Raw genomic sequence first — 25,433 nt, 5'->3', positions numbered from 1 at the left:
AGGTGTTATGGGTGCAGCAACAGAATAACTAGAGTGCAATCATGGCTCAGGAGTGATAATGAAAAGGAAAAATCACTAGAAGCTTTTACTTTATAGTTTTATTTCATTCTATATGTGATGGACTGACTGTAGAGCCTAACGCTGCTGATATGAAGTCAAAAAAATGTAGAAATAAATTCTCAACCCTTCAGAAACTTGTTCACGAGTTAAAGAGAAAAGGAAAATATTCATTTGAAGTAAACATATACCAATCAAGAAACAAATATGAAGACAGTTTATAAAAGAGTCTCTAGAACATGAGCCAAGGAAAGTAAGTATAATCTGAATTGAACTATTTGATGGAGAAGTTCTTCCCAGGGAGGCCAGTGTAGAGCTAGTTACTAGCTGAGAAGTAAACAAGTCTTTCCATCAATGGTGCCCTCTTACTTTCATCCCACAATTATTCCTGTACTATCTTCTCAGCTTCCATCCTTTCAAAGGCTTTGAGCTTCTTCTCTAACCAGTTACATCAAATTTTCTCTATTTTTCCTAACTACTCTCTTGGATTTATTCTTATCTAAGCAATTGACAGGGAAAACATTCTGGAAGTTTACATTTAACAACAAAAGAAACAATGTAAAAAACAGGCCAGTCCAAATAAGGAAGGGTCCCTACAGTCAAGGCTATGGTTTCTCCAGTGGTCATGTATGGATGTGAGAGTTGGACTGTGAAGAAAGCTGAACGCCGAAGAATTGATGCTTTTGAACTGTGGTGTTGGAGAAGACTCTTGAGAGTCCCTTGGACTGCAAGGAGATCCAACCAGTCCATCCTAAAGGAGATCAGTCCTGGGTGTTCATTGGAAGGACTGATGCTGAAGCTGAAACTCCAATACTTTGGCCACCTCATGCAAAGGGCTGACTCACTGGAAAAGACCTGATGCTGGGAGGGATTGGGGGCAGGAGGAGAAAGCGACGACAAAGGATGAGATGGCTGGATGGCATCACCGACTTGATGGAGATGAGTTTGAGTAAACTCCGGGAGTTGGTGATGCACAGGGAGGCCTTGCGTGCTGCAATTCATGGGGTCACAAAGAGTCAGACACGACTGAGTGACTGAACTGAACTAAACTGAACTGAATAAACCCGCAACTCTCTAACTCCCGTCCCCAGTCTACACCCAAGGGCCAGTAATTCAAGCACACAAGATAGAGAGCAAGTATTTTCATAGTCTATGTACTCATTGTGTATGCTGGAGGTTGTTATGGCCAGTGAATGTTTTAATTTTCATGCGTATAATAGTTAAGTGATTTCAGATCGGATATTCTCAGTGTTTTCTGCAGCAGTGCACACTGGTTTTATCAAAGTCCACTTTGCCCACTCCCTGTGAACAGCCCCTTGGTAAAAGGTGGTCATGGCATTACTACTTGGTTAAAATGATTCATCAGTGTCATTCATAGTGATGAAGAGAATGGAAGAAGCTATCCAATGACTTATAACACATTCACTTACATAACAATTGTCTTCTTGTGGGGCTTATCCTTAAGCAGTGATAACTATAAATCAAGGTATTTTCTGAGAAATTAAAAATCTTATGAAATAAGCAGGACTGTGTTAACAACTAACTGTTGGACTCACAACTTCCTAAATGCCTTTAAAAGTAAGACCAGTGTGGTGGGTAAATTATTTCTTGTGGGAGATAATATAAACCAAGGAGAAGAGTTTGCAACCCCCAAATTCTTATTCCCCTCTTTTCTTTTCCACCTCTCCCTCCACCTCCTCCTTCCCCTGGAGAGCTTGTATCCTTGCTCTAAAATGCTGATGCAATAACCAGAGGATGTCACTGCACTGGCCTCTTTTAAAATGAAAACTTACTTGGAAGTGTAATTGCATTCAGTAAACCAGGTCAAAGAGACATTCTTGTAAGAGTCATCCAGAAGTGCAGTTTTGAGAGCTGGTCACAAATCAAACTTGTCTTAGAGCGTAGATGAGAGAGATAAAAGTAATAATGGTAACTGATTTTTTTTTTTTTTCCTAGCTTCAAGAACTTATTACACGATACACTTCTAACCTATTTAACAAACCCAAATGGAAACCAAAGAAGGAAAGGTTTCAAAAATTATCTATAATACCTAAGAAAATTATGATCAGAGGAATTACTTTATTAAATGTACAAAATGAGATGGGAGATGTACCTACAATGTTCTGTTGAACATAAATACATGTGTCCATAACATAGTCTTATGAAATGTTGGAAGATTCTATTTATTACACTTGATCTGAAAGACCTTTGGAGAAGAGTAGATCCAAAAGCCCTTGTCCCTCTATCTGCTGGGCCAAATAAGAACTGGGTTCTAATGCTTCCTAACTGTGGCGCCTTTCATAAGCTGTTGAACTCTTCTTTGTACTGCTTTCTGCCCCATCTCTGGCAAACACTTATTCTGCAATAGCTATGTGCCTGGCACTTTGCTGGTCTAGCTAGAAATACAGAAATTAATTAAATCTAATTCCTGTCTGCTGGGCACTGTACTAGATCAGTGATTTCAAAATACCCGTCTGGAGCCTGGCTATGCATCAGAGTTGCTGAGGGGATTTGTTAAAAAGACAATTTCTAGGACCTTGCCCAGATATTACTGAAGCAGAATTGCTGTGGATGTGACCTAGCAGTCTGTACTTTCTATAGGCTCCTTGGATAATTTTAATGCACAGTCAACCACTAGATGAAATGACCTTAAATCTTTTTCTATTCTAAAAGTACCTGAATTTATTTAAATAAGTTAAACCTTATCTCTTATAGTTTATCTGCTATAAACTGTACAAATCTTAACCCAAGGATGTTGTTCTTTCTACAGAACTACATTGCTTCATTATAGTGGTATTTGAACTTGGAACTGCAGGATTTTGCAACAGATAACTATTTAATACTAACTTTCTCAGAATTATTTAGAAGAAGCACTAAGAAAAATCTGAAGGCAGACCAAGATGCAGGGCTTAGAGTAAAAGGTGGCAAAAACTACCTTTCTGTCCTCCTCTGTCAACTCTACCTATTAGGGAGTAGAGGCTTCTTACTACAATATATTATAATGCATTATATTACATTATATTACAATATATTATAATGAATCAATATTTCATATCATTCAATATGATGGAAAAGGACAAAACCCTGAATATCCTAGAAAGATTCTAAAGTCTATTCAAATGGTACATTTAAATGTGGTGGCAGTACCAGTGGAAAACAGCAACATTTTTGAGTGACACTACCACTGAAATAGTAAGTAAGTGTTAAAAGTTCTAGTCTTCTTGACTTGGCTGAGTGCAAGAGTCAATTACCAAATACATAAAAACATAATTCACTTTATTACAGGGTGTATTACCATGAGTTTCACTGTATTGTACCATAAATAATAAAATAAGGACAACCACAGACAAAGCACAATTTTGAACTACAAGCAGTACCAACAGGGTGGTATAACTTTGATGTCTGCTTTATGCTTAAATTGGAGAAGGAAATGGCAACCCACTCCAGTATTCTTGCCTGGAGAATTCTATGAACAGAGGAACCTGGTGGGCTACAGTCAGTGGGGTCACAAAAAGTTGGATACAACTGAACTACTTTCACTTCACTTATATGGGCAATTTTATATTTAAAAGCTAGTTATAATTAAGTTATATTGTAATTTATAATTATTAAGGAAATATTTGTTAGTAATAGTTTTAAGCATTCTGCTAAGTTTAAGAGTCAAAACTGTGAAACATTCTTTTCTGCTCTACAAAAGACACTGTCAAGTGAATGAATAGTTGATTCACAGGCTGGGAGAAGACATTTGCAAAAGGCATATCCGATAAAGGACTGTTATTCAAAAATACCCAAAAAAGTCTTAAAACTAAATAGTAAGAAAACAAAAAACTCAATTTAAAAAAATGGGCCAAAGACCTTAACAGTCATCTCATCAAAGAAGATATGCAGACAGCAGATAAGCATGTGAAAAGAAGCTTTAGGGAAATGCACATTAAAATATTAATGAGATACCACTACACACCTATTAGAACAGCCAAAACCCAGAGCACAGATGACACAATTGCTGGCAAGGATGTGGACAACAGGCACTCTAATCACTGCTGGCAGGTATGGAAAATGGCACAGCCACTCTGGAAGATGGTTTGGTGGCTTCTCAAAAACTAAAAGTACTCTTACTACATAAAACTTAGCAGTCATGCTCCTTGGTATTTAGCCAAAGAAGCTGAAAACTTAGGTCCACATAAAGACCTGCAAATAGATGTTTTTAGCAGTTTTATTCATAATTTCCAAGTTGGAAGCAACAACCATGTCCTTCAGCACGTGAGTAGGTAAACTGGTACCATTAGACAATGGAATATTATTTAGTCCTAAAGTGGTCCACGGACTATAGCCCACCAGACTCCTCTGTCTGTGGAATTTTCTAGGTGACAATACTGGAGTTGGCAGCCGTTCCCTTCTCCAGGAGATCTTCCCAACCCAGGGAACAAACCTGGGTCTCTTGCATTGTAGGCAGGTTCTTTACCATCTGAGCCGCCAGGGAAGCCCCCCAAAAGAAATAAGCTATCAAGCCACAAGAGGACATGGAGAATATTAAATGTATATTAGTAAGTTAAAGAAGCCAATCTGAAAAGGCTACATACTGTATGATTCCAACTATATGACATTCTGGAAAAGGCAAAACTATGGAGACAGTAAAAAGATCTGGGGTTGCGAGTGAAGGATGAATAGGGATGAATGAATGAGGAGCAAAGGATTCTTATGGCAGTGAAAATATTCTCTTTGATACTCTAATGATGGATATGTGTCACTATACATTTGTCCAAATTCATGGAATGTACAACATCAAGACTGAACCCTAATGTAAACTATGGACTTTAGATGATAATCATGTATCAATACAGGCTGACAGAATTTAACACATGTCTCACTGTAGTATAGAGTATGGGTAATGGGGGATGTTTGTGAGGGGGTAGGAGGTGTATTAAAAATCCCTCTATCTTCTACTTAATTTTGTTGTGAATATGCAACTACTCTAAAAAATAAAGTCTATTAAAAAATATTTAGAAAACATTTTCTTCAAACAGTGCATAAAACTAACAGTGCTGAAAACAATGCTGCATCATAATATTAGAAGTTTTTAACGTGAAAATCTCATTTTTAAATACAAATTTAAAATGATTTTTCAATAATATTTTGGATTTACAAAAGCAAATTGTGAAATAGGCATAGTACATGCATTAAATCATATTTAGTAAATAGGTAACCCTAAGTTATGAGGTAATGACTCAGTGGTAAAGAGTCTGCCTGCCAATGCAGGAGATGTGGGTTTGATCCCTGGGTCTGGAAGATCCCCTGGAGAAGAAAATGGCAACCCATTCTAATATTCTTGCTTGAAAAGTTCCATGGTCTGAGGGGTATGGCAGGTTAATTTAGGCCTTTGGGTCCTGTTAAGGAGGGACTATAGTAAGATTATTATTATAAATGCAAAAAAGCTATGACAAACCTAAACAGCATATTAAAAAGCAGAGAAATCATTTTGCTGACAAATATCCATATAGTTGAAGCTATGGTTTTCCAGTAGTCAAGTACAGATACGACAGGTGGACTATAAAGAAGGCTGAGTGCAGAAGAACTAATGCTTTTGAACTGTGGTGTTGGAGAAAACCCTTGAGAGTCCCTTGGACTGCAAGGAGATCAAACCAGTGATCACAAAGGAAATCAATCCTGAATATTCACTGGAAAGATTGATGCTGAAGCTGAAGCTCCAATACTTTGGCCACCTGATACAAAGAGCCAGCTCACTGGAAAAGACCCTGATGCTGAGAAAGATTGGGGGCAAGAGGAGAAGGGGATGACAGAGGATGAGATGGTTGGATGGCCTCAATGACAATGGACATGAGCTTGAGCACACTCAGGGAGATAGTGAAGGACAGGGAAGCCTGGAGTGCTCATTCCATGGGGTTGCAAAGAGTCAGACATGACTTAGCAACTAGACAACAATGACAAATTATAACTACAGGGCACAGTTATTTAGAAGCACCCAGTGGTATTATGTTTTAAAAGGATAGGTGTTAAAAGGATAGAATATATGTGTCCAGCTATCTCATTTAGATTATTAAGGTCCTTGTTTCCCTACATAAAATTACATCTCATTATTATGAAAGATTGATATTTGACTTCACTTTACTCTGTATCAATGAAAATCTATAAACTATCTTAAAATTGTCTTCAGAGTTTCAATGGCATTGCTTGATTTACACTTCTGCAAAAGGGAAAAAAAGTCTCACTTGCAAGGGACCCTAGCTCTCCTAGTGAAAGTCATTTTGTACCCATGTGAGCACCCAGAAATGTTTGTCTATAAGGGGAACAATGCCAGTTAGAGAAAACTTGAGTTTGCTACTACAGCCTGCGTTTAACAGAATCTGACTACTTAGACTCAAGAAATACCAACAACTCTCAGAATCAACTTTTCAGACCTTGCAGGTCCTCAACTTAGGGAGGTTGCACAGTCTCCTAGTAACTTAATGTTCTATGTGATTTGGGGTCAGAGGAACTGAGTGTTGGGAAAGAGAAGCCAACCAGGAATATCTCATTCAGTACTGATGAATACTTATCTATGTATCCTCTGAATATAAAATTTAACCTGATTTTGTACCCTTTCGTAGTGAACTGTTCAGAGTTAAAATCTAGATTAAGAAGCCCTATTCTCCAACTAAATATGTAGCCTTTTCAAAAACGAGCTTGAACGACTGGAAGTTCATGGTTCATGTTCTGTTGAAGCCTGGCTTGGAGAATTTTGAGCATTTCTAGCATGTGAGATGAGTGCAATTATGCAGTAGTTGGAGCATTCTTTGGGATTGCCTTTCTTTGGGATTGGAATGAAAACTGACCTTTTCCAGTCCTGTGGCCACTGCTGAGTTTTCCAAATTTGCTGGCATATTGCGTGCAGCACTTTCACAGCATCATCTTTTAGGATTTGAAATAGTTCAACTGGAATTCCATCCCTTCCACTAGCTTTGATCATAGTGATGCTTCCTAAGGCCCACTTGACTTCACATTCCAGGATGTCTGGCTCTAAATGAGTGATCACACCATTGTGATTATCTGGGTTGTGAAGATCTTTTTTGTACAGTTCTTCTGTGTATTCTTGACACCTCTTCTTAATAATGTCTGCTTCTGTTATGTCCATACCATTTCTGACCTTTATTGAGCCAATCTTTGCATGAAATGTTCCCTTGGTATCTCTAATTTTGGAGAGTTGGAGCTAGAGCACCTGAGACCTAGTTGTAGCGGCGGGACTTCCTCTGACTTCATGGCAGACATCCTGTTTCCTTTTAACAACACTGAACTTCCACAATGTGTGAGGATCAGTGGTAGACACTACAGTGATTGAAAATGACCTGCTGATCAAACCTGGGGCCTGGCAGTGAAAGCACTGAATCCTAATCACTGAACCGCCAGGGAATTCCCCAAACCTGTAGAAGAAGTGTTACTCCAGGCTGAAGGAAAATGGTCCGAGATGGAAAACTGGATTTGTACAAAGGAATGAAGGTTCCAGAGCAGCGACCGGTGGCCGTGTGGCACTGGACTGGCAAGTGGCGGCTGCCTGGAGCTGGAGTTGCTAAGAGGAGATACCCCACGTCCAAGGTCAGAGAAACCCCAGTAAGATAGTGGGTACTGAGAGAGGGCATCAGAGGGTAGACACACTGAAACCATAATTACAGAAAACTAACCAATCTAATCACATGGACCACAGCCTTGTCTAACTCAAAGAATCTATGAGCCATGTCGTGTAAGGCCGCCCAAGACTGACAGGTCATGGTGGAGAGTTCTGACAAAATGTGGTCCACTGGAAAAGGGAATGGCAAACCACTTCAGTACTCTTGCCTTGAGAACCCCATGAACAGTATAAAAGGTAAAACGATAGGACACTGAAAGATGAACTCCCCAGGTTGGTAGGTGCCACATATGCTACTGGAGATCAGTGGAGAAATAACTGCAGAAAGAATGAAGAGACGGAGCCAAAGCAAAAACATCACCCAGTAGTGGATGTGACTGGTGATGGAAGCCAAGTCTGATGCTATAAAGAGCAATATTGCACAGGAACCTGGAAAGTTAGGTCCATGAATCAAGGCAAATTGGAAGTGGTCAAACAGGAGATGGCAAGAGTGAATGTCAACATTTTAGGAATCAGTGAACTAAGATGAACTGGAATAGGTGAATTTAACTCAGATGACCATTATATCTACTACTGTGGGCAGGAATCCCTTAGAAGAAATGGTGTAGCCATCATAGTCAACAAAAGACTCTGAAATGCAGTACTTGGATGCAATTTCAAAAACGACAGAATGATCTCTGTTCATTTCCAAGGCAAACCATTCAATATCACGATAATCCAAGTCTATGCCCTGACAAGTAATGCTGAAGAAGCTGAAGTTGAATGGTTCTATGAAGACCTACAAGACCTTTTAGAACTAACACCCAAAAAAGATGTCCTTTTCATTAGAGGGGACTGGAATGCAAAAGTAGGAATTCAAGAAACACCAGGAATAACAGGCAAATTTGGTCTTGGAGTACAGAATGAAGCAGGGCAAAGGATAATAAGAGTTTTGCCAGGAGAACGCACAGGTCATAGCAAACACCCTCTTCCAACACAAGAGAAGACTCTACATATGGTCAACACCGAAATCCGACTGATTATATTCTTTGCAGCCAAAGATGGAGAAGCTTATACAGTCAGCAAAAGCAAGACTGGAAGCTGACTGTGGCTCGGATCATGAACTCCTTATTGCCAAATTCATACTGAAATTGAAGAAAGTGGAGAAAACCACTAGACCATTCAGGTATGACCTAAATTAAATCCCTTATGATTATACAGTGGAAGTGAGAAATAGATTTAAGGGACTAGAGCTAATAGACAGTGCCTGAAGAACTATGGATGGAGGTTCGTGACATTGTACAGGAGACAGGGATCAAGACCATCCCCAAGAAAGAGAAATGCAAAAAAGCATAATGGCTGTCTGAGGTGGTCTTACAAATAGCTCTGAAAAGAAGAGAAGCAAAAAGCAAAGGAGAAAAGGAAAGATATACCCATTTGAATGCAGAGTTCCAAAGAATAGCAAGGAGAGATAAGAAAGCCTTTCTCAGTGATCAGGGCTACAGTCCATGGGTGGCAAAGAGTTTGACACAACTGAGCGACTCAGTACATAAGCATACACATAGTATGATAAAGACAAAGTGTTAAGTACTTTTTATTGTTGTGATGCATACTATTATTATTTGCATTTAAAGCTACACTTCAATATTTAGAAAAAGCCTTTTGAAAGCCTATGGATAGAAATATACTAGTGGATCCTCAAAAGGTTATCATAGCATATATCCTCAGTTTCAAAGAATTCATGATTGCCTGTCTTCTGTATGAAAAGAATCAGGACTTCATCCTCCCTGCCACCATCATATTTAATGCTGTATATATTGGTTTACTTATTTATTTTTAAAAACTGTCAAATTAACACATTCCCATGGTTTAAGAAATCCAATGATGTAAAAGAACATTAAAAAAAACCAAAAGCAAAACACCAGTGAAGATCTGTTCCACTCCTACTAACTCCAGCTCCACTCACAACTCCCAGGGACTGTTTTAAATATTCCTGTTTGCTGTGTTTTTTTTTTTTTTTCCTGGTGTTAACCTCCATAAGTGCAAGGCAGTGTTTTTCAAGATTTGGTTTGCAAAGCACTAGCCATATGTTAAAGGATTTAGGGTGAAATTGAATAAAATTGTTCATAGTTATATTTTAATGTACATAATAAACTAGAACATCAAATACATACATTCACAAATACCTTGTTAAAGATGAGGCTGAAATAAGTATATTTTAAAACTATGTTGATATGAGGAAAACCCTTAAGTAAAAAATAATTCAGGTGATATGTGGATATAGTGAAAATTGAAAAGGTGGTAGGAAAATGACAGAAACCTGAGAAACAATGCTCTGATCATTCTGCTTAATCTTCTATTTCTTTTTTATAATAAACTATTTATTTCCATATATTAAAGCTCAGGAGTGACTACACTAAAAGCCATTAGGAAATAGATATGCCTACTAATAAAGAATGAATTTGTATACATATACAATGAAATATTATTACTCAGCCATAAAAAAGAATGAAATAATGCCACTTGCAGCAACATGGATACAACTAGAGATTACCACACTAAGTGAAGTCAGAAAGAGAAAGACAGATACCATATAATACCATTTACATGTGTAATCTAAAATATGGTACAAATAAACCTATTTGCAAACAGAAACAGACTCACAAACATAGAGAACAGACTTGAAGTTGCCAAGGGGGAGTGGAGTGTGGGAGGGGAGGACTGGGGGTTTAGGATTAGCAGATATAAACTATTATATGTTATAGGATGGATAGACAACAAGGTCCTACTGTACAGCACAGGGAACTCTATTCAATCTCCTGTGATAAACCATAATGGAGAAGAACATAAAAATGAAGATTGTCTGTATGTGTATAACTGAGTCACTTTGCGGTACAACCGAGATCGGCACAACATTGTAAATCTTTTTTTTTATACTTCAATAAAAAAAGAATGAGTTTTGATTTCAGAGGCAATGACTATATTGTACAAGATGAACATAAAAATGAAAAAGTTGAGGCATGGGTAAATGCAAGAATAAAATCACTATTAGCATATGAATTAACAGTCCAGACTGTTTGGTATAGAATAAGAGAAAGTATGAAATACCCTTAATGGGAACAGAGACAACAGACCAAGACCAATTACAGGCTATTACGGCAGATAAGAAGAGGAATTGTGATCTTTTGGATGAGCTGTATGTCCTGAATAAAGCCCAGCAGGACATCTAAAATTCAGACTGAACCCAGTACAATTTTTCGCTGTGTGGGACTGGCCCAAACACTGCAGGATATCTGTTATCCCTGCTCTGTTGGCTAGATACCAGTAGCATCCTCTTATTATTGTGGCAGCCAAAATTTTCCTGGTGAAAAAAATCATAAGCCTGCTTCATACTTAAAATTCTAGATTAGCTTAAATCTCGTTTACTTACTTAGTTAGGGACTTCTTCCCTGGTGGCTCAGACGGTAAAGCGTCTGCCTGCATTGCAGGAGACCTGGATTTGATCCCTGGGTCGGGAAGATCCCCTGGAGAAGGAAATGGCAACCCACTCTAGTACTCTTGCCTGGAAAATACCATGGATGGAGAAGCCTGGTAAGCTACAGTCCACGGGGCTGCAAAGAGTCAGACACGACTGATCGACTTCACTTTCACTTTCTTTCTTTTCATACACAAGGTGAAGACTCAGCCATTTTATTTTCCCATTTCCAACGGAGTTCACCAGCACTACTGCTTATTAGCACTTAGTTTCACCATGTAAAGGCAAAAGAGCAGTGGCATAGGGTCAGTGGTCTAAAAGGGTACAGAGGTTGAATGGAGTAAAATATGGAAGGAGGGTAGAAATTCTCCTTGTTGAGGTTCGGGTGCATCTGAATGGGGTGAGAGCAGCAAGTGACTTCACAGTTGAGAGTTCAGTTGCACTGACCCTGTGGCTCTCTATGTAATACGTGAGACATGTATATCTTCCATATGACCATGGGCTGGGATTCCTGAAGTCTATAGTAGGGCTCATACAGGGGTCCCCCAGAGTCAGTCTGCAGTAGAGGCAATGCCATGCTTGGTTTGAAGGCTTCAGTCGTACAATCGATTCAAGAAAATATGATGCCTTCCCTGAAAACAAAACCATGATCTCACTGGCTAAGGGATTCTTCCCCACTCTCTTGGATGATCCCCACTCCATTTAACATTTGTAAGCCATAGTCTTTCTCCTTCCTTGGCCTCCTGATGACGGTGGCCGGCAGATCCTGTCATGCAGCATGGTTGACATCCCTGAACAGATCTGCTGTTGGGGTACTGATATGGCAGTTCCTTGTCTGGAAGAATGAGGCTGTCAGTCAGGAAATGGAAAGGTCCCCCCTAGCCAAAGGTCTTCTTTCTTGGCCCTGCCCATCCTGGAGTTTTTTCCATTTTCATAGACAGAAGAACTCTTAGTTAATTTGGGACACATCAGAATTTTTTCCCCATCTCATAAGCAGGCTTAGAATCTTCTATGTGCAAAGCTGATTCTGCTATGTTCCAAACTGACTTTACCATTTTATACTCCTATCAGTAATATATGAGTTTCAATTTTTCCATATCCTTGTCAACACTTATTATTATCTATCTTTTTAACTATAGCCATCCTAGTGAGTGTGAAGTGGTATCTCATTGTTTGGTTACTGAGCTGGTAAGGCAGGTTTGCAAGCATTCATGCAGTTGGTTGGGTATACAAAACTTATTTTTATAAACTGATTCTTCTTTGCAGATGGGTTCTTGGATTCTCTTTTGGGGAAGAAAAATGTGCTATGTGTTTTCTTCAGTTTTACTATTAATAAAGTACATACTTTAATCTTATTTGGCCTATGGTTCAGGTGAGAATGTGGATACAGAAATTTCCTTCTCAAAGGTTTAGCACACAGCAGTGCACTCAATAAACATCAGCTCTGCTTTCAGTTCAGTTCAGTCGCTCAGTCATGTCCGACTCCTTGCAACCCCATGGACTGCAGCACACCAGGCCTCCTTGTCCACCACCAACTCCCGGAGTTTGCCCAAACTCATGTCCATTGAGTCGGTGATGTCATCCAACCATCTCATCCTCTGTCATCCCCTTCTCCTCCTGCTCCCAATCTTTCCCAGCATCAGGGTCTTTTCAAATGAGTCAGCTCTTTGCATCAAATGACCAAAGTATTGGAGCTTCAGCTTCAACATCAGTCCTTCCAGTGAACACCTAGGACTGATCTCCTTTAGGATGGGCTGGTTGGATCTTCTTGCAGTCCAAGGGACTCTCAAACTGGAGCCCATTATACAGAGAGATAAGCCAGAAAGATAAACACCAATACAGTATACTAATGCATATATATGGAATTTAGAAAGATGGTAACGATAACCCTATATGCAAGACAGAAAAAAAGACACAGATATATAGAACAGACTTTTGGACTCTGTGGGAGAAGGTGAGGGTGGGATGATCCAAGAGAATAGCATCAAAACGTGTATATTATCAAGTGTGAAACAGATCACCAGCCCAGGTTGGATGCATGAGATAACTGCTCGGGGCTGGTGTGCTGGGATGACCCAGAGGGATGGGATGGGGAGGGAGGTAGGAGGGGGGTTCAGGATGGGGAACACATGTAAATCCATGGCTGATTCATGCCAATGTATGGCAAAAACCACTACAATACTGTAAAGTAATTAGCCTCCAACTAATAAAAATAAATGGGAAAAAAAAAGTCTCCTTCAACACCACAGTTCAAAAGCATCAATTCTTTGGTGCTCAGTTTTCTTTACAGTCCAACAGCTCTGCTTACTTCTATCATTTTTTCCTTTCTCCTAGCAGGATCCAGGTTCCACATTCATTAGTTTTCCCTGTTTCTATTTGTATCAAAATATTGTATTATATCCCATCTTTACATGGTAATTATGTAAACAAATCCTTGTACCAATTTTACTGTATTCAAGAATAAACACCTTAAAAACAACAAGAAGGTTTAGAAGATTTGGAGTTTGAGGGAAAGGCATAGTAGTAATACTCAGATATTTCTAGATTTATTCTTTGAGACTCCAGAGAAAAAAACAAAGGTCGAAAAGAAATAGAAGTTAGACTTGAGAAATAAATAATCAATAGGGCTGCTCCAAATTTTAATGGAATGTCCTTGACACTGGAGATGTCCAAGTAAAGACTGAAAAACTAGTTAGGATGCTTTAGAAAAGATCTCAGCATTAAATAGAGGAGTAGAGATGAGAAACTGGTTTCATCACTGATTCTACGATTTTAAAAGTTCTAACGAGTTGGCAAGCACTCTTCTATAAACTGGAGAGTAACAAATTATGCTATATATGATTTTCAATAACTTTCTCATAAATAATAATTCATAAAGTACCTTTAGAACTGGAACAAAGAGGTAGTCAAAATAATTAGGCAATCATGTTAATGAAAGACAACAATTACCTGTCTGAAAAAAGACTCTGGAAATAATTGTCCGACACAACGGGCAGGGAGTGCTTGCAGGATTGTCTTTGGCAAGGGTCCGTAAGCAGGGCTCACAGAAGATGTGGTGGCAAGGGTAACACATGTAGGGGTTGAAATAAACATCCAGACACACTGCACAGATGTAGCTTTCCTTTTCTTCTGCATATTCATTGTCATCATCTGTACTCATTTCATTATCCAAAGTCTGCAAAATATAAGCAAAAACAATTTCTCTTAGTTCAGTATGAGATTGGTTTCCCTGAGAAATTGAGAAACTGATTTCATATTTTGTTAAGGTGAATGAAAATATTTATGAGAAGCAGGTATATCTGTTTTTGTGAATAATCATTGACAGAAATTCTACCTTGCAAAGTGACAAGAAACTGGAAACATACATGAGAAACACAGAAGTCTTAATTATTCATTTTAGCATTTTTACATAATGCTAAATGTTAAAGTATAGTACCTGAAAACACTAAGTAAATCTTTATCTCTATTTAACCAGAACTAGTTAAGTAAGTGTTAGGTCCCAGATTCCCGTCTATCCCACTCCCACCACAGCAAACAAGCTACTGTCACAAGAATACCAGCCTTATATGGGCATTTGCACATGAATAGACCTGAGGGCTTCTGTTAGGTTCATACCATTTCTGTCATTCATTGTGCACATCTTTGCATGAAATGTGCCTTTGGTATCTCTAATTTTCTTGAAGAGACCTGTAGTTTTTCCTATTCTATTGTTTTCTTCTATTTCTTTGCATTGATCACTGAAGAAGGCTTTCTTATCTCTCCTTGCTACTCTTTGGAACTCCGCATTCAAATGGGTATATCTTTCCTTTTCTCCTTTATCTGAAGCTGAAACTCCAATACTTTGGTCCCCTGATGTGAAGAACTTATTCATTTGAAAAAACTCTGATGATGGGAAAGATTGAAGACAGGAGGAGAAGGGGACGACAGAGGATGAGATGGTTAAATGGCATCACCGACTTGATGGACATGAGTTTGAGCAAGTTCTGGGAGTGGTGATGGACAGGGAAGCCTGGCATGCTGCAGTCCATGGGGCTGCAAAAAGCCGGACACGACCGAGTGACTGAACTGAACTGAGATGTGAGGGCAAGAGGAAGTCAAACTTAAGCTTCACACTACACAGGCAGCATTCTTTATTTAACATTTTGCACATTCCTGGACCTCAGAGACAATAAAAGGTCAAAGCCCAAGGTATGTCAGGAAAAAGATACTGCAAAGAAACTTGTAGTAATTTTGGGATCAGCCTTGCAGCTGGAAAATACTAGCCTGCTCCGCTCTCCCAACTAGAATAGTTAAGAAAGAGGCTATTAACAGGTAGCTAGGAAAGAGGCACTCAGGTAGCAGCACTGAGTCTGGTGGCACAATTCCTGCTACTTAACATCACAATGTCCTCATCTGTGAAGGTGCTACGTGAGAATTAAATGAGGTAATCCACCTAAAGCACTGAGCACAGCACAGCCTGGCATACAACAAATATTCAATAAATATCCACAGCCATCCTCCCCTCCTACCTTTCTCACAGGCCCAGTAGTTTTGGTTAGAGCCTTGGGAAATACTCCTTAAACAAGGCCTGGCCTCAGTCCACTGAGGCAAATGGTATAGATGCTTTTCTCCTCACTTTGATGAAAGTGAAAAATGCAGATCAACAATTAATATTTGAGTAGCCTTTGGGCTTTCTAAATATTTTTAGGTTCCATGAAATGTAAAAGTTACAGAAAAGAGGCAAACAGAGCCTTGAAAATACAGAAAGGCCTTTCAACTGGATAAACTGTTACTTGATTTACCCAGATGGCCCTACTTCCTCTCTGGCAGCCTCTTTCTGACACCTGCAGATAATTTCTCTCTTTATGAAGGACATATTCAAGTTGTTAGCTCATTTTTTTAAATTGGCTTTCCGATTTTTCTTATAAACTTGTAAGCATTTTTACTTAATCTGGTTACTTGTTATTGGTTAGATGTGTTGCAAATATTTTTTCCTTTCTTCTGGTTTGCCTTTTCACACTTCTCATGGTGTCTTTTGATGACATAAAGTTCTTAATTTTAAAGAACATTTTTCCTTCATGGTTAGTAATTTATGAGTCTTATCTAAGAACACTTGCCTTTTCCCAGGGTCATTAACAGAGTATTATTTTGCATTTAATAATATTTAATCATCTACCTAGAATTGATTTTTAGTATGGTATATATTATGGGTACATTTCATTTTAATTTCTATGTACTTATTAATTGGTATAGCCCATTTATTTCAATGACCTTACTTTCTCTCCACTGTTCTAAAGTGCCAAATATGTTGACTTCTATTTTGTTCCATTATGTTATTGTCTATTCCTATGCCATAATCATACCTTGTAGCTCAGCTGGTAAAGAATCTGTCTGCAATGTGGGAGACCTGGCTTCGATCCCTGGGTTGGGAAGATCCCCTGAAGAAGGGAATGGCTACCCACTCCAGTATTCTGGCCTGGAGAATCCCATCATTTGTATAGTCCATGGGGTCACAAAGAATCGGACACGACTGAGCGACTTTCACTTACTGTGGCCTTATAATAAGCTTCAATATCTGGTAAAGGAAGTCCTTTCATCCTAAAGTCCTTTCTGCCAAACCCAGGATGCTTTCCTAACTTACCTTCATTACTCTTTCAGCAGCATTTCCTAAGTAGACCAGGCCCTCTTTTTTGCCACCTACTTGATGCTGCCTTCTTACATTTGGAATAAGATGAGACTCCTTACAATGCTCTATAGAACTCTGCAGGATCCAGTTCCAGCCTTCATTTTTATCCTCCATATGCAACTACATTCCAATTCACTGATCTTCTAGTTCAACAAACACACTGAACACTTTCTCACCCTAAGGCCTTAAGACATGATGCTTTCTTTCGCTTAAAAAGTGCTTACTCCATGTGGATGATTACAAAATAAGATAAAATTCTCCTATCTTTTCATATACACCTATATGCATTTCATTGAGATGCAGAGATAGGTTTTCTACGCTCTGAATTTGGGCTCTGCCATGTGACTTGCTTTGGTCAATGGAATGGAAGCAAATGTGATGCAAATAAAGGCTTAAAAAGGCTTGTGCACTGGAATAGTCCTTTCCTGCTGATCTTGGGAACTCACAAGTCCCAAGATGTGAACAAGCCTAGGCTGGCCTGCTGAATAGTAAGTGACATATGGTCCAGCTGCCTCCATTGTGACTGCTGACAACAAGCCAACTGCCGGACATGTGTGGGCACAGCCAATAATTGTCACCTAATTGCAAATGTACTGGTGAGCCCAGATGATATGTGCATCAGAGACAAACCATTATAGCTGAGCCTAGCCCCAACTGCCAACTCAGAAAATTGTGAGTGAATATAGGCTGTTGTTTTAAACAACTAAATTTGCTTTGTTACATAACAAAAATTAGTTGACACATTCTTGTCTACACATGTCTAAATTTACCTCATTTTAAAAATCTTAAATATCAACTTCCCCAAAGGATTTCACTGCTCTTCTATCAAAAGTTGTTCTCCGTCACTGCCACGTAGTTGCTTCCTCATAATTTTTACTTGCCTATCTTTCTATTAAATTTTACTTTTTAAATTAAAAAGTAATTTTAATTTAAAATTAAAATTAAAAATAAATGTCTATTAAAATTTATTTTAAAATTTAAAATCTTCCCAACCCAGGTATCACACTGAGGCCTCTTCCATTGCGGGCAGATTCTTTACCATCTGAGCCACAAGGGAAGCCCAAGAATACTGGAATGGGTAATCTAGCCATTCTCTAGGGGAGTTTTCCAATTCAGGAATCAAACCAGGGTCTCCTGCATTGCAGGCAGATTCTTTACCAGCAGAGAAATATAAATCCCTCATTAAGAATCAAAACAGACTGCACACATAGAAGACGGATGATACTTAGCTGAGAGCAGTTTCTGTAACGAGACAGAGATTTTAACTGAATGGAAGCTCAACATATGATGCAGTGGGTTGATGTTCCTACCACTATATCTGATCACACCATATCTGAAGCTACTTTGAGGGCCCCAGACAAACTATAGTTATCCACAGAAATACTCTGAAGGCCAGAGAAGTATGACTTCTGAAACTTCCTCATACAAAGTGCTTTTAAAAGATTGAGGATATTCACTCACAAAAATATTAACAGGAGACCAGATTTTAAGTATTTGTGAAAGAGAGATCATAATTTTTCTCTGTGTAGTTCCTATGATTAGATCTAAAAAGGAATGAAAGTTATGAGAACACTGACTAAAATAGAAAATAAAAGAAATATCTATTCATCAAACAAAGTGGTATAAAACTAGCATAAAATATTCAATCTTAAGCAGTATGTTTGCCACAGAGCTAAATATTTACCTGATGTTTCCTACCAAATTGTTTGGAACTTAGAAATAAGGTGAGCAAAGTTGTACATATTAACTAATCTCTTCAGCACTAAACCCTTACAAAGTAGATACAATTGTTATCATCATTTTCCATATCAAAGGAAAGTGAAATATAGACAGCTCACTTACTGAAACTATGAGTGGAATTTCAACCCAGTCAAAAGAGATTTGAAGCAACATTCTTTATCACCACATTCTTTAAGTGAGTTACTATACTTTGAATAGCCCCAGCAAATAATAAAATTTAACTGATGATGATAATGATGTATGTAAAGAGGAAATGAAATTTAGACAGGATTTAAAGGAAAGTCAGAAAGATCAAGACATCATCATCATAACCAACAAATGAATATCAGTTCAGTTCAGTCGCTCAGTCGTGTCCAACTCTTTGCGACCCCATGAATCGCAGCATGCCAGGCCTTCCTGTCCATCACCAACGCCTGGAGTTTACTCAAATTCATGTCCATCAAGTCAGTGATGCCATCCAGCCATCTCATCCTCTGTCGTCCCCTTCTCCTCGTGCACCCAATCCCTGCCAGCATCAGGGTCTTTTCCAATAGTCAACTCTTCGCAGGAGGTGGCCGAAGTATTGGAGTTTCAGCTTCAGCATCAGTCCTTCCAATGAACACCCAGGACTGATCTCCTTCAGGATGGACTGGTTGGATCTCCTTGCAGTCCAAGGAACTCTCAAGAGTCTTCTCCAACACCACAGTTCAAAAGCATCAATTCTTCAGTGCTCAGCTTTCTTCACAGTCCAACTCTCACATCCATACAAGACGACTGGAAAAACCATAACCTTGACTAGATGGACCTCTGTTGGCAAAGTAATGTCTCTGCTTTTTAATATGCTATCTAGGTTGGTCATAACTTTCCTTCCAAGGAGTAAGTGTCTTTTAATTTCATGGCTGCAGTCACCATCTGCAGTGATTTTGGAGCCCAGAAAAATAAAGTCTGACACTGTTTCCACTGTCTCCCCATCTATTTCCCATGAAGTGAGGGGACCAAAGGCCATGATCTTAGTTTTCTGAATGTTGAGCTTTAAGCCAACTTTTTCACTCTCCTCTTTCATCAAGAGGCTCTTTAGTTCTTCACTTTCTGCTATAAGGGTACTGTCATCTGCATATCTTAGGTTATTGATATTTCCCAGTAATCTTGATTCCAGCTTGTGCTTCTTCCAGCCCAGAGTTTCTCATGATGTACTCTGAACAGAAGTTAAATAAGCAGGGTGACAATATACAGCCTTGACGTACTCCTTTTCCTATTTGGAAATAGTCTGTTGTTCCATGTCCAGTGAATATAATAGGTGTTCAATTGTCCAACTGCTTTTGGCCCCATAAAAATTATCCTACAAAGTCAACCAAATATATTCAGTCTCTCATGTTCCTCTCCAGGGGCTTCAAGTGAAAGATAATGAGATAATAAATAGATAACTAATACAAACAACCTTTAAAAATTCTGCAAAAAATTAGTAGGTCAAAATTTTTTGTTAATAATAAAGATAAAGCAGTAGTGACATTTAGTTTATTTACAATTATTGTGATTACTGTTATATTTGGTTTTATTTCTTGCTTTTTTTTTTTCCTTCAAGAAGTTAAAGTAGGGCAGAAGTGAAGAGCAAGATAACAGAGCCAATCTGGCTGAACTCAGCCACTACTGACTGTGTAGTAGTAACCTTATACAAGTTACTTTATTCCCTGGGGTCTCACTTTCCTCATTTGTAAGGCACCTAGCTCACAGAGCTATTGAAAGCATTAAGAGAATATATACAAAACATTCAGAACAGTACCTGGAATATAAAAAGTGCTATCCAAGTGCTTGCTGTTATTAAATCCTGTCTTGTTTTTCTAATAATTAATCTTAACTTTTAACAAAAACAGTTCATGTTTAATGTTAATAATCTCCCTTTTTTTAATGAGACCTATGAATTGAATGCATTTTACTCCCCACTCAGAAACACAAATATAGCTCATATCTTATTGAGATTATCTGAATTTTATGTCTAAAATGTTAATTGCTTAAACATACTATGCCTCTACTTTGTCAGTACCTTCTTTAAATCAATTAATCTATATTTAACTATGATTTACTATCTGCTTATTTTTATTCTTTAGCTTACTTAACACTGTTTTCTTCTATCCCTTATTGTCCTCTCTCTTGAACTACATTTTTTGTTTTATTGTAATCTGTCCTTGACAGTTCTATTAAGACCTACAAGACCTCTTAGAACTAATACCAAAAAAAAAATGTACTTTTTTTATGGGGGACTAGATGCAAAAGTAGGAAGTCAAGAAACACCTGGAGTAACAGGCAAATTTGGCCTTGGAGTACGGAATGAAGCAGGGCAAAGGCTAATAGAGTTTTGCCAAGAGAACTCACTGGTCATAGCAAACACCCTCTTCCAAAAACACAAGAGAAGACTCTATAAAGGGACATCACCAGATGGTCAATACCGAAATCAAACTGATTATATTCTTTGCAGCCAAAGATGGAGAAGCTCTATACAGTCAGCAAAAATAAGACCAGGAGCTGACTGTGGCTCAGATCATGAATTCCTTACTGCCGAATTCAGACTTAAACTGAAGAAAGTAGGGAAAATCACTAGACCATTCAGGTATGACGTAAATCAAATCCCTTATGACTATACAGTGGAAATGAGAAATAGATTTAAAGGACTAGATCTGATAGAGTGCCTGATGAACTATGGACAGAGGTTGGTGACCTTGTACAGGAGACAGGGATCAAGACCATCTCCATGGAAAAGAAATGCAAAAAGGTAAAATGGTTGTCTGAGGAGGCCTTACAAATAGCGAAAAGTAAAGGAGAAAAGGAAAGATATTGAATAGCAAGGAGAGATAAGAAAGCCTTCTTCAGCAATCAATGCAAAGAAATAGAGAAGAGCAACAGAATGGGAAAGACTAGAGATCTCTTCAAGAAAATTAGAGATACCAAGGGAACATTTCATGCAAAGATGGGCTCAATAAAGGACAGAAATGAGATGGAGCTAACAGAAGCAGAAGATATTAAGAAGAAGTGGCAAGAAAATACAGAAGAACTGTACAAAAAAGATCTTCATGACCCAGATAATCACGATGGTGTGAGCACTCATCTAGAGGCAGATATCCTTGAATGTGAAGTCAAGTGGGCCTTAGAAAGCATCACTACGAACGAAGCTAGTGGAGGTGATGGAATTCCGGCTGAGCTATTTCAAATCCTAAAGGATGATGCTGTGAAAGTGCTGCACGCAATATGCCAGCAAATGTGGAAAAGTCAGCAGTGGCCACAGGACTGGAAAAGGTCAGTTTTCATTCCAATCCCAAAGGAAGGCAATCCCAAAGAACGCTCAAACTACTGCACAATTGCATTCATCTCACATACTAGTAAAGTAATGCTCAAAATTCTCCAAGCCGGGCTTCAACAGAACATGAACCATGAACTTCCAGATGTTCAAGCTGGTTTTAGAAAAGGCAGAGGAACCAGAGATCAAATTGCCAACATTCAGTGGATCATCGAAAAAGCAAGAAAGTTCCAGAAAAACATATATTTCTGCTTTATTGACCACGCCAAAACCTTTGACAGTGTGGATCACAATAAACTGTGGAAAATTCTGAAAGAGATGGGAATACCAGACCATCTGACCTGCCTCTTGAGAAACCTATATGCAGGTCAGGAAGCAACAGTTAGAACTGGAGATGGAACAACAGATTGGTTCCAAATAGGAAAAGGAGAACGTCAAGGCTGTATATTGTCACCCTGCTTATTTAGCTTATATGCAGAGTACATCATGAGAAATGTTGGGCTATATGAAGCACAAGCTGGAATCAGGATTGCCGGGAGAGATATCAATAACCTCAGATATGCAGATGACACCACCCTTATGGCAGAGAGTGAAGAGGAACTAAAAAGTCTCTTGATGAAAGTGAAAGAGGAGAGTGAAAAAGTTGGCTTAAAGCTCAACATTCAGAAAACTAAGATCATGGCCTTTGGTCCCATCACTTCATGGGAAATAGATGGGGAGACAGTGGAAACAGTGTCAGAGTTTATTTTTCTGGGCTCCAAAATCACTGCAGATGGTGACTGCAGCCATGAAATTAAAAGACACTTACTCCTTGGAAGGAAAGTTATGACCAACCTAGATAGCATATTAAAAAGCAGAGACATTACTTTGCCAACAAAGTTCCGTCTAGTCAAGGTTATGGTTTTTCCAGTGGTCATGTATGGATGTGAGAGTTGGACTGTGAAGAAAGCTGAGCACTGAAGAATTGATGCTTTTGAACTGTGGTGTTGGAGAAGACTCTTGAGAGTTCCTTGGACTGCAAGGAGATCCAACCAGTCCATCCTGAAGGAGATCAGTCCTGGGTGTTCATTGGAAGGACTGATGCTGAAGCTGAAACTCCAATACTTCGGCCACCTCCTGCGAAGAGTTGACTATTGGAAAAGACCCTGATGCTGGCAGGGATTGGGTGCACGAGGAGAAGGGGATGACAGAGGATGAGATGGCTGGATGGCATCACTGACTTGATGGACATGAGTTTGAGTAAACTCCGGGAGTTGGTGATGGACAGGAAGGCCTGGCATGCTGCGATTCATGGGGTCGCAAAGAGTTGGACACGACTGAGTGACTGAATTGAACTGAACTGAACTGAACAACCAGTCATGCTAGGGCCTTACGCCGGTAACTGGCTCTAGTGACCAGAGGGAAGTAAGATGCTGGGCCCCATAGGAAATCTCCTACAAAAGGCCATTTCTCCAAGATCAGGAAATGTCACCAACCTACCTAATAACTACAAGTAAATGCAAGACTGAGACAAAATGAGGTGAAAAAAGGATCAAATGAAGGAATGAAAACTCTAGGTTAAGAAAGTAATGAAGTGGAGATAAGCAGTCTACTCAATATAAGTTCAAAGTAACGTTCATAAAGATGTTCAACTAACTTGGGAGAAGACCTGATGAACACAATGAGAAGTTTAACAAAGCATTAGAAAATACACTAGAAGTAATTGACAGCAGATTAGATGATGCAGAGGAACAGATCAGTGAGTTGGAAGACTGGTGGAAACCACTGAAGCTAAAAAGAATGAAGAATAAAAAAGAAATGACATTTTAAGAGACCTCTGGAAAAACATCAAGCATACTAACATTCATATTATAGAGATCCTAGAAGAATAAGGGAAGAAGAAAGGAGTAGAGAACATATATGAGATACAATAGTTAAAAACAAACAAATAAACGAACAAAAAAACACAAACCCCAACCTGGGAAAGGAAACAGACATTGAGGTCTAGGAAGCACAGAGAGTCTCAAACAAGATCAACTGAAAGGACCACACCAAGACACATTGTAATTAAAATGGCAAAAATTAAGGATAGAAAGAGAATATTAAAAAATGGCGAGGGAAAAGCAACAAGTTACTTTTAGTGGAACTCCCATAAGGCTACCAGCTGACTTCAGAGTAACTCTGCAGGACAAAAGGAAGTAGCATATATATTTAAAATATTTTACAAACACACATTACATAATGACAAAGGAATCATTTCAACAAAAGATATAACAATTGTAAATACATACACACCCAACCTATGAGTATTTAAATAATACAGCAAATATTACCAAACACAAATAGAGAAAGTGACATTAATACAATAATAGTAGAGGACTTTCATACCCCAATTACATCAATAGATTATTGAGGTAGAATCAAAGAGGAAACAGTGACCTTAAATGACATATTAATCAGATAAATTTAATAGCTATATACAGAGCATTCCATTCAAAAGCAGCAGAATATACACTCTTTTCAAGTGCACATTCTCTGGGATAGATCACATGCTAGGCCACAAACAAGTCACAGTAAATCTTAGAAGACTGAAAGTATATCAGGCACTTTTTTCTGCACACAAAAGTATAAGTCTAGAAACTAACCATAAAACAAAAATTGCAAAAACACAAGCACATGGATGTTAAACAATATGCTACTAAACAACCAATGGGTCAGTGAAAAAATTAAAGATAAACAAAAAAAATACCTGGAGACAAATGAAAACAAATACATAATGAACCAAAATTCATGAGACACAGCCAACCAGTTCTAAAAGAGACATTTATAGCAATACAAATCTACCTCAGAAAAGAAAAAAAAAGAAAGAAAAAGAAGACTAACCATATGCTTAGAGGCTCTAGAAAAAGAAAAACAAAGGACAAAGGGAGAAAAAGGAAATACTGAAGGTCAGAGTAGACATAAATGAAACAGAGACCAAAAAATAAAAAGGAAAGATCTATGAAGCTGAGAGCTGGTTCTTTCGAAAGATAACAATAATTGATAAACCTTTAGTCAGACTCATCTTGAAAAAAAGAGGAAAGACCCAAATAACATCACAAATGAAAAGGGAAAATTATGATCAATACCATAGAAATACAAAAGATTATAAGAGACCACAGAAAAAATTACATGCCAATAAAATGAGCAGCCTAGAAGAAATAGATAAATTTGTAGAAATGTACAAAATATGAACAGGTCCTATTTAAATCAGTGATGATAATTAAACCCCCCCCCCCCCAAACAAGGGGATCGGGATGGGGAATACATGTAACTCCATGGCTGATTCATGTCAATGTATGACAAAACCCACTGAAATGTTGTGAAGTAATTAGCCTCCAACTAATAAAAAAATAAATAAATAAATAAATAAATAAATAAACAAAAATACATAAAAGACAAAAAAAAAAAAAAAAAAAGTTCAGGACCAGATGACTTCACAGTTAAGTTCAAACATTTAAAGAATGGTTAACACCAATCTTTCTCAAATTATTCCCAAAAATCAAAGAGGAAGAAACTTTTATGAAATTATCACTCTGGCATCAAAACCAGACAAAGACACCAAAAAAAGAGAAAATTGCAGGCCACTGTCACTGATGAACAGAGATGCAAA

At 38.4% G+C, this 25,433-nt stretch overlaps 1 protein-coding gene across 3 annotated transcripts in view; it reads right to left on the bottom strand.

The window, feature by feature from the left end:
• The window catches only part of RNF180 (ring finger protein 180), a 264,764-nt gene that overhangs the window by 61,439 nt on the left and 177,892 nt on the right, over window positions 1–25,433 (bottom strand). For all 3 annotated transcript variants that reach the window (XM_065905392.1, XM_065905394.1, XM_065905393.1), the window contains one exon: window positions 14,079–14,304. In XM_065905392.1, coding sequence (XP_065761464.1) covers window positions 14,079–14,304 — 226 coding nt within the window. The remainder of the gene's footprint in view (window positions 1–14,078; window positions 14,305–25,433) is intronic.

This window comes from Muntiacus reevesi, chromosome 14 (genome assembly GCF_963930625.1).
Source record: "Muntiacus reevesi chromosome 14, mMunRee1.1, whole genome shotgun sequence".
Taxonomy (NCBI): domain Eukaryota; kingdom Metazoa; phylum Chordata; class Mammalia; order Artiodactyla; family Cervidae; genus Muntiacus; species Muntiacus reevesi.
Note: the sequence above shows the minus strand (reverse complement) of the source record. Positions and strands in the feature narration are given on the sequence as shown.